This window comes from Amblyomma mixtum, chromosome 2 (assembly GCF_055824585.1).
Source record: "Amblyomma mixtum isolate Tamu chromosome 2, ASM5582458v1, whole genome shotgun sequence".
Taxonomy (NCBI): Eukaryota; Metazoa; Arthropoda; class Arachnida; order Ixodida; family Ixodidae; genus Amblyomma; species Amblyomma mixtum.
Window position 1 is genome coordinate 282658524 of NC_143013.1, and position 10746 is coordinate 282669269.

Consider the following 10746-nt stretch of genomic DNA (forward strand, 5'->3'; position numbering starts at 1 on the left):
TCGATCCGGTATACAGTGTTTAACCTAACACCACACAATTTTTAAAAATAGGCTTTTTGATTTAGAAGAGCGCTTTTTCGGCATAGCATTGTGAGCGGTGTAGTACATAAAATACAGCTAAGACGGGCTAACTAGCAGGCTGGTTAACTAACGCTGAATAGTAAACTGTGAGTGCAGCGCTGGTCGGTGCCCCTATTCCAGTGCTTCACTTGCTTCCGCCTCCCGTAGAGCACGCTGTACAAGACCTCGTTGGTTTTCACAGTAGTCGCCAGCCAGCATTACATCCCATTGCTCCGCACTACGGTTTTGTATTACTTGTACCACGTCAGTCTTTTGGCATGCCCATGTTATATGATACATCATGGGTCTTCCACTACACCACGTTCGTACACCCAGATAAACCGCGGGATTAATGATGTTCCCTAATATACAGATTCCGGTACATCCCAATCCGAAGTTTTCTCCATATACCCGCCTCGCACGGGCCTGTCCACTGACTCCAGCTGAAAGGCCCCTGTGAGGTGCGATGTCAGTGCACGTTAAAGAACCCCAGGTGGTCGAAATTTCCGGAGCCCTTCACTACGGCGTCTCTCATAGCCTTAGTCGCTTTGGGACTTTAAACCCCCATAAACTACAATCACTGCCACGTGCAGACAGTGGATAGTTGAAAGGGGTGTGAGAGGAAAGATCGATAGACGCAAGTCGTAACAACTGCGTCCGCCGAAGCGACCACGATGGCTTTAGCAACAGATCCCTGCTGTGGCAAGGAGTCCTCGTCACAACCGGCGAAAGCCCCTATAGTTCCCAGACCCGAAGGGCCAGGGCAATGAGCTGCTTAAATGCAGTAGTCCTTGGGAGGGATAGATGAAAATTTTGGTTGCGACGAGAGGAAAGGCGCAATTAAGAACTGCCACTTTCTCATTTTGCGTTTTGCCTCCATCGAAACGCGGCCGGCGCGGTCGGGTACGAACCCAGGTACTCAGGCTCAGTAGACGAGCGCGTCAACCACTGTGCCAGTACACCGGGTGTCTAGAATTTCGCCTCCACCGAAACAGAGCCACATGCCCTTGGTGCGATGCCGCACCTACACTTTATCATATCACGTGGGAATGCGAACGCAACAAAGCATTCCACCAACACGAACACCCGAGTGCGGAGCAATGGGAGAGTCGGCTCACCAGCGGCGAGCTCGCGACCCAAAGGGCCTTAGTGCAGCACGCGACTGATGCAGCACGACTCAGTGGAGCCTTGGAATAGGGGCCCACCCTTGCTGACGAGAAGCCTCAAGTCGCCAGCGCCAGAGAAGACGACGGAGACTTCACAACCGCGACTCCCTTGAAAGATACAATAAATTTTTCACTTACTCACTCACTCCACCGAAATTCGACCACCGCGACCGGGAAAGGAGCATGAAATATTTAATGTTAGGAAAAGCGCACGAGAGATCGGTACTTCGTCACTAGTCACCACACCGCAAAAAATATTTGAGCTAGCTTAATTTAGGCACCAAATTTTCGCTCCAAAACAAAAAAAAAAATCCTATTATAAATTATTTAGCAGTCGGAGGCGAATGCCACGCGGTTACCCATGTATTCCAATTTTTAACGCATCATTTGAAAGCATAAAACGCTGTTACAATTCGGTTCCAGAAAAAAACAAAAACAGGTCGGGATGCAGCCGCCGCATCCCCTTCCGCCCACATCGATTGGGCTCACCATGCGAGACTCGCCCAAATTGCCCGTTCACGTGACTGGGATAGGGACGGCTAAGAAAGTGCGGTGCGGTGTTGCCCTAATCGATTGCGAGCAGCAATTAAAAAAATTATTTGCAAATTATACAACTACGAAGAGCTTTTACATTTTACTCAAATACTTAGAGATACCACTTGTACAGAGCTGTTGCTTCAGAATATTGTCACGTAGTGGTGACTGCACTCCGGCGAACAGGGAAAACAGCGAGGATGTCTTCGAAACGGAACTCGTTATTTGGGCTGACTTGCGCCCGCAAAGAACTGAATCACTCGGCGGCGGCGTAGCAACAAGCGTGCTCGGCGGTCGTCGAACTGAATGCCCGCCGCTGTCGGCCGTGCTCTTTTTAAAGCTGATAGCGAACATTCGAGATAAAACTTGGGAAGTTACTAGAACATTCTGGCGCAAACTAGAATCGGGTCCGTCCGGATGCGATCAATCGAGATAAATCTAGGCGCGTCTTGAGTCACAAACGAAGCGATAAAGCGGCGCGGCGTCGGCAGCCTTGAAGCATGAACAAACAAACACTACAAACGAACGCTACAAAGATTCGCGGCAATATGAACATCGAAATAATTTCACAGGTGTCTGCGTTTCAGCGGCTGCCGTGGCTGCGATTTCATGCTGCGTCCTAAGGCTCAGCAGCAAACTAATTTCACAGGTGTCTGCGTTTCAGCGGCTGCCGTGGCTGCGATTTTATGCTGCGTCCTAAGGCTCAGCAGCAAACTTCTTTCACTCCAAACTTCGTTCCTTCCCTTACGGTGCAGTTTAAGCGTAGTAAGTAGTGTTACTGCACGTTCATCATCAGCCTGACTACCCCCCCCCGCAGTGCACAGGCTTCTCCCATGTCTCTCCAATTAACCCTGTCCTTTGCCAGCTGCGGCCACCGCATCCCCGCAGACTTCTTAATCTCATCCGCCCACCTAACTGTTGGCTACCTTAAGCGCAGCCAGATGTCTCTTGGGTTAAACAGAAAATAACAGTGCAGGGCATCTTAAGCGTGCAGCATATTGCAGACTTTCTTGGGTGGTTCACGTGATGAACATGTGGTTGTGACCCTTAAGAGACAAAGAAAATATTCATTGTATACATACAAATTTATTTTTTACAGTAGCAAGTGCAATGGTTGCACATAAAAAAAAAAGAAAAACATGAATGGGCCTCAGCACTACCTTTCCCAAAATGTGAAATATACACAGCGAAGCAAAAAAAGCTAAAACTAGAAAGATGACAACAGAAAAACATTAATGCGGCAGTATGACATTGCTATAAATACAGATGGTTGGTTGGTTCGCAGATGACAAAAGTGCGTTCTTAGATTAAAAAAACAAAAACAAAAAGTTTCTTTTTCTATATACAAAATGATTCAGGCAGCATTCCAGCTTTAAAGCCACTGCACGCCTCTGCATACCTAGACTACACCATGACACCACAATAGTCTTGCTAGATTTACATACCCTAAAACTATGGGTTGAGCGTGTAGTACCCAAGGCAACTTATCCGCATTTATATGACAGCCCCCGTGCATCAAACATGGCAATGTCTCTTTCCTCTAGTTCATAAAAACTTTGCATAAAAGACCACCCTCACATAGTTTCCTCAGAAGTGTAGAGCAAATGGTTTGGTTTATGGTTTGGTTTATGACAACAGCTTTAGATGTGCAATGACCATATGAATATACCACAAATTCAAAGCTGCTTTTAACTGCAATCACCAGGATCATCAAAGAGACGCTTTTGTCCGAACGATTCAACAACATATGCTTGAAACACCGGCAAAGGAGAATGAGCGGTACCAGAGTTACACGTAAGCATATGGTACAAAGTGACACAATGGTCAGTTCTGCTTATCCATGCACTCACCCAAACTCTTTCAAATTATAATTCACATATCTACAAGGCATGAGGCTACTGATAAATCATTGTGCCTATAAAGCGATACTATGTACACTGTTTTGTGCCCCATAATTTTTTTTTCTCTCTTTTACAGCCCTCTGAGGTATGCTGCCAATGTGGCAGAAACACAGGCACAGCTAGGAAGAAGAATAACACTCGCGCAGCAACTTGTACAAGCCTCAAGACAAACATCACGAGAGCACAATTTCTCAGTAAAGGTTTTTGCATTCATAAGCTCGAGACAAAAGTACAGTTCTGCCTTGGCACATCAAGACTGACACACCATAAAAACACAATAGCAATGCTCCCATGGCTCAAGAACTACAGGAAATCATCTACCCGAGAGACTTGCAAACTTGGGCTAAGTGAGCGATCTACATGATAGGCATGTATGAGGAGGTGCTATCTGTGAGCTCCTGCTCTCAACCGGCTGGCACTCAACCTATGCTCTTCGTAACTAAGTGCTCTGAAGCATATTCTAAACATGTAAGCACTATACAATTTGAAATTTGACATCCTATTCCTGTATTTCATTTTTCCACTCAACTCTGTTTTCCAGTTCAACATTTCATTTCAAATATATTAGGTTTAGCATTCAACAGCATCTATGATTCAGCTAATAACTGCATGCACAATGAAGACATTCAAGGAAACAATAAAATGCGAATCACCTTAGCAGGGCTGTTACATGCTAAACACAAAGTCAGAGGCACTCCACGCGAGCATGTGATATGCACATTAATGTGACACCAAAAGTTAACCAAAACAGCTTCGCTCTTTTGTGGCCCTCCTTCCGACATCAGGCAGTTGTGATTGGCACAGTTTTTCATAACAAGCTGTACTCAACTAAGTGTTACCAGGATTTTGCATTATACAAGGTACATACACAGGATGTCTTGTAATGATGCCTTGAAGAAAACGCCACTATAGATTAGCATTTAAATAATATGAATCTACAGACAGCCATCATAATAAAACAATACAAATGCAAAAAAATAAACCATGCATCTCGAAAAATTAGGCGCAGTTTCTAGTAAATATCAAGATTCAAATTATAAATCAAAAGTTATCATTCTTAAAATCTACACAGACTGCGGGAAATACAGCACAGCTGAATTTGTGCGTTCGACTGTGACAATTGAGTAGCAAAAGCAAACACCATTCTTCTGAAAAAAAAATAAAATAAAGGAGAGAGAGGCAACAACTGTGCATTGAAAATCATAGAACACATAGTAATCTCAGCAGCTAAATTGCGAAATTATCTAAGAACAGGATTGGGCAGTTGCAATATATTGCTTCTGTTGTGCGCTGGTAAAAGTGATGGCAAGTGTGCAGATACGGCCATAAGGTCAATTGCGCCACCTAACATAAGGCTGCCCATTTCCTTGGTGACATAAAAACTGGGCTTATGAGTTCATTTTTCTCATGTACATTAACTAGCTCATTCAATTGCCTCTTCGCAAGACTCCGAAATACTATACATCCATTTAAAACAGGGTGCTTCGGTGTTGCTAAGGTATAAAATACTACTGACCAAATAAAACGTCCCGCTTCTGCATCAACTCCTCCTTGCCCTATAGTACATGCAACAGTGCTGCAATCCTGCACGGACTGACATGGCAACTTGAGGGACTATCTCTTCCCTCGGCAAGTCCGGCACTGTCGAGGTGGCGGCGCCACTGTACACAGTCTGAAACACTGGCGCACACATAGGCACATGATCTAAACATCTCACGGAACAGCAGTCACCTGCACACTGCGGTTCTAAGCAACACATCCCTTTTTCTATCTCTTCCTGTCCACATTAATGGTTTCTCAGTTCACACTGTGGGCCTGATGAGTTAAGAATGAGGATTCCTAGTGTAACAGGGTGCCGGTCAACCATTGGGCAGCAGGCTGTCGTCGGCGGCAGTCATGTCCAGCTGCTCCTTGAACTCCGTGAAGAGCCGCTGGAGTCTCAAGTTTGATGCAAGGTGTGGCAACATCTCTCGGAGAAGACCCCGTTTGTCCAGACCCTGCCAAGAGCACATTAAAAAAGGCACGATTGCTACTAAGTCTCTTTAAATTGAGAACGCTTTTCTGCAGTAGCAAGCACATATACTCGCATGCACCAAAATGGGCCCCACATGAGGATTTTGCAAGATGTAAGACAACGATACTGATACAGTTATGATAATATAATGTAGACCCCTTTTGCAGAATACCACAGGAGCACGCTATATGCTGATCAAAGGTTCCAATCTTTCGAGGCTCTCAAACTGACAAGTGCACAGCTGATATTCAAGGCACAATTTATTAAAAAAAGGGAACAACAAGAGGCTCCTATGAGGAACAGTGCTACCCTGGAGATAGTAACTGAGTGTTCACCTCTGGCTGCCTTGATGTACATGTTCATGTACATTTTATACACGAAGATGTACATCTCCATGTACATTTCAGCAACTTTTTACTGTCTTTCTGCTGTGCTCACCAGAATCGAAGTACAATAAAAGCTCGTTTATTAAAACTCGACAGGCACACCGACGCAGTTCGAATTCACCGAAGTTTGAACTGATGAAAGTGATGAGAATGTGCAGCACATTGCATTTGGGAAGCAGTCTGGTAATGAGAATACCTTATTTTATTGTTACAAAATACCCTCCCCATGCCCTTTGCATGCAATTGGCTGCAGCCGCAGCAGTCAGCCCGCTTAAAGGGACCATGAAAAGAATTAAAAGACGCTTGTAAATGTTAGAAGTTATGCTCAGAAGCACTGACACCAAGTATGAGGCTTCGGAACTGAGCCGGCAATTTATTATGGCTTTTTAAAAATCGCGTTTTTTAAAATTCGCGGGCCGATTGGTGTCTTCGTAGGGAGCGATTTTGAAACCAAAACCGGGAAAACAGACGTCACTAGTCCCATGACGTCGGTAGGCCACCACACGCTGTCATTCGCTCGAGCCGCGGCAGCTACGACGTCACGGGCACACTTCCGGTAGCGGTGAAAATCGTCTGCTCGAGGCGCCGCGCGACCCCCTCGGCAGGGCATTGCCTTCACGCATATGTTTCCAATTTACCTCTGCCGCCTCTTTCTGCCGGGAGTTCGGGAGCAAAGAAAGCGCCGAGACCGGAGAGACGCTGCCGACGCACGCTGCTCCTCGGGAGTGCGACAACCGGAAGCCGTAAACCGAACGCCAGCGAATGACGTATTCATGGGCGGAGCCCAGTCCCGGAGCTGTTTTCTTTATTTTTTTCTTGGTGATCCGCGCGTATGAGTTGAGGGGGGAGAGGAGGAGCGTGATTTTTAATCGTCTATAACTTCGTTGTTATTCATGCTAGCTCGAAAATTCTTTCGCTGGGGTGACGAGTGATGGATTGCCTATCTTTACGTAATCTCAATTAATTTGTTTCATAGTCCCTTTAACCTATGTAGCATCCCACGGAGTAGTAAGTTAGAAATGTTGCCCAACTGCGGTAATTACCACACCAAAATACTTCAAGACAAGAGTGAAACCATACGTGAAGTAAACATCGGTGCATCGTTGAAACACGATATCTCCAAAAATCACAGCATGCTCATTGGTACAGCAGTTGTGGCATGGGCTCAGAAGGTTGGAAAATTTGAATCTGTTTTCTTTTTCTCGTTTGGGAATGCTTCACCCTGTACAATAATGCTTACTGACAGCATCAATATTTGCATAGTGCACTAAATCACGAGTCTTCAAGCACAGTCGGGAAGAGTGGCCCCATGTGCATACCAATATGAGCGGTTCCCACGACTGCGAGCTGCCGCCCACAGGGCCCAGAAGCTGGGAGCAAAGGTCTTTCAATCTGCTTTCCAAGCCTGCAACAAGGAACAGAAAAGCCACAAAACATACAATGCATCAGATCTCCCACATAGGGCAACTGTACAGCTCAGACAGTTTAAAATTCCAATACAGCAACAAAAGCACACTGACAAAGTTTAAAGACTTCAAACAAACAAGCACAAAGATCAGGCGGTTGCAATTGTCTTTACAAAACATTAGAGCCATGTGCATCCCAAAAGACACTGAAAATATAAACCTGAGCTTGTCTGCACCCCCTCTCAACATCCCACAATCTCCCAGTCTCCGTCAGTGATAACAGGGGCATGCCTACTATGACAGGGCCCTCAGCATTTCATTGGTCCACCAACCTTGACTGAGAGGTGATGTCCTTACCCGATGTCAACTCATTTGCATAATATGCCGCACTTTTTCCAACTAGAGCAAACAGTTTAGCTTTACCTTCCACTCCATCGGCACTCATACGAAGGGTATGCATTGCATTCACCTTTCACTACATTCGCTCACTGGCTTCGCTTCATGTTGTACCTTTACCACATGCTCAACATAGCAACATGGCATCAGTGTGCTCAACAGAGCTCTACTGTTGTTTTGATAATCGCATTTCAGTGCAGTATAATTCAAGGTCTACTTGCGTAACCTGTTGTTTCTCGGTGTGAATTAAAGTGCACAATTGGAACGGTTCACAGGGGGACTTTAGGTGCAGGTCTAGTTCTCTTCGCCCATCTGCCAGCGAGAACGACAAAAAGAATAATGCTTGCAAGGGCTAGTCATTTGAAGTGCGGGACCCAAAGTTGGGGGCACCCTATTCATTGGCCTTGTAGTATGCACTCGTGAGAGCTTTAGACCAACCACATCTGAATTGCATTAGCCGCTCACCATTTCATCTGAGAACTGATGATAAATTTTGGTAAATCTCACAAGTTACATTTTATTTTATTTATGCTTTTATTTAAGTTAGCATAAGCAAAACAGTAAAATATAATAGAAGAACGCGGTACACAAAATTTGAAGGTTTGCAACCTCTTGTTTATGTGAACAAAAACCAACCAGTTAGAACAATACCTAGCGATCTTCGTGGCGACTAAACAGCGTACTCACCAAGACTAGTGGCTGTCGAAATTCACAAGGACTCTTAAAATTTGCAGCGTTTCTATCGCTGCCATTTTATGCTGGGAGCATCTTAAGACAAACAAAAAGCTTCCTGCGCCACTCATTTGCCCCGAATGCGCTACGCAGTGAAGCGGCGACGACGACGAATTGGCGGTGAGGCGAGCAGCCCCCACTTCACTGAACGCTGCCACTTTGCCATTAAGGCTCTGCTCTCAGTGAAAGTAGCATCTCTTTCACTAGAATGAGGTAATCAATTGACACAGGCAGACTTCAATTTGCCCTCAGCATCCCTTCACGCGTAACACTGCAGCCTGAAAAGAGGCCATAAAAGCACTCACCCTCGGTGGCAAGATACCGTGCCAGTGTGAGCGTCCAGAAGCGATACTCGGTGGATGACCGAAGGGCCAGAGACGCAGCCACCTGGCCATCCAGGAAGCTCAGAGTGCCAGCCTGCTGCAGTGACGGACCAGCATGGAACACAGACTTGGCTCGCTGAGGCACTCTGCAAGGAAGAAAGGCACAGAAACAGCACCCTTACTTCATTAGTCAGCACATCATCACTCATGTTAGAGTAAGACAGTCAGCAGGAGGAGCATATGCAATGGAATACCCGGTACATAACACTAGCACAAGGGTCCTAAATCTTGTTATCTTCGGGGAGCCCCAACGGCTTTCATGAGATGCCGAGGAACACCGTGTGACCTGGCTTTTATCCCTTCCTGCCTCCTATGCATGCAAAAAAGGGCACACAGATGCACGGCCTCCCAAAATACGCCCAAATTTCATTAATAACGACTGACTGTACAATGAAAGAGGCAGTTGAAATGAATTCCAGTGAGATCAGTACCAAAAAAAAGCAGGCAAAGGAAAGGTGGAACTTGAGGTATGCATGGCTTTAGGTGCTCAGGGAACCCCCCCAAAAAAAAAGAACCACAAGGGACCCAGTGGTTTCACAGAACCAAGTTTGAGGACTCCTGCAACAGCACATAAAGTCACATAAAGTAAGGTTATTTCTCATAAACAAAATGCGACAAAATTTCAGGGACGAATGAGTGGCAAGCATAAATCAAACCATCACAACCACAACAATGTAAAAGAGTACAACATAAAAGTACAATGGGGCAACCCAGTCACAGTCAGCAAGGATGGCCACAGTCCTTGTTCCAGTGGTGCTGCTCAGCAGGCCAGCGTTCGGAAGCGCAAAACGCGAACTTCGTCTGCGTAGGCTTCCTTCTTCCTCTTCTTCGTCGGCGCTAGCTGCTGGGGCATCAAACCCCAACTCTCTCGCTTACAAAGTAACAAAATAAAGGGGTTTGCAGAAAGGCTGAAACTGTATTTTATGAAAGGATGCTAAGGGAATGGATGACTGGGCATATCACATACCAAATGCTGTCCTCAAGGCAAAAAAAAAAAGCATATTCAAATGTTTCAGCACAACAGACAGCCAAGACATACTTGAACATGTTGTGCTGAAGTGATCCCAGAGGCAGGTGGTTCGAGCCCTTCACAGTGATGTCGTCTGCAGGCGGCATGGACGCGTGATGGTCCGAACACTGCGCTACCGCATCCTCGGTGCCCGTCAGAAGGAGCCACGAGGCCAGGTCCTTGCTGTACAGGTACGACCGGCCCGTGGTGAGCGTCAGCAGTGGCAGGCCCTCGTCGGTGATGCTGGATGCCCTGATGGTGGCCCCCGACGCCGCCGAGTCGCGGAACAGTGGCGCCACCGACTCGTCGCGCACCGTGCATACGCCCCGGGCCAGGTCCCAGACGTGCAGCGAGCCATGGGTCGTCAGGACAAGCAGGCGGCTGCCCTTGCAGAGGATGTGAGCCACGGGCCACGAGAGTAGCAGCGGTGGCATCAGCTTGGCGCCCGTTGGGCAAGACAAGGCCGTCAGGGTCCGGTCCTCGCACACCACGCACACCACTTGGCTGGCAGAGGCCATCCAGTGGCAGGGGCAGGGATTGTGCATGGTGAGCAGGAAGCAAAACAGCTGCCATTAGTTTCTTGAGATCTCCCCATTCTAAAGCAGACAACCACACGGGGTAACCCAGTGAACTTGGAAAGGTTCACGTTATGTTCCCGTTCACGAACGGGACACCATGAGCTTCCTTGTCACAGAGACTATGTGCGTGAAAACCATGGCACGAAACAGGCGACAAAATAACGACACAAGAATTTCAAGA

General features: G+C 46.7%; 1 protein-coding gene across 1 annotated transcript; it reads right to left on the reverse strand.

Moving 5' to 3' along the window:
- Positions 1–2826: 2826 nt before the first annotated feature.
- Positions 2827–10310, reverse strand: LOC149364237 (uncharacterized). Its single transcript, XM_089574187.1, has 4 exons — positions 10018–10310; positions 8901–9064; positions 7381–7466; positions 2827–5658 (listed from the first exon to the last, which is right to left on the reverse strand). The coding sequence occupies exons 1-4, from the start codon at positions 10306–10308 to the stop codon at positions 5501–5503; spliced, it is 699 nt and encodes a 232-aa protein (XP_089430313.1). The 5' UTR covers positions 10309–10310; the 3' UTR covers positions 2827–5500.
- Between the last annotated feature and the right edge of the window lie 436 nt (positions 10311–10746).

What these genes read in the sequence shown, in the direction of transcription:
- LOC149364237 (XM_089574187.1), bottom strand. Translation starts at nt 10,308, where the DNA reads ATGCACGGTGCGCGACGAGTCGGTGGCGCCACTGTTCCGCGACTCGGC. An exon ending in ACGGTATCTTGCCACCGAGG is followed by an intron (nt 7,467 to 8,900) that starts GTGAGTGCTTTT and finishes TCCTTGTTGCAG; the next exon opens with GCTTGGAAAGCAGATTGAAA. An exon ending in CGTGGGAACCGCTCATATTG is followed by an intron (nt 5,659 to 7,380) that starts GTATGCACATGG and finishes TGCTCTTGGCAG; the next exon opens with GGTCTGGACAAACGGGGTCT.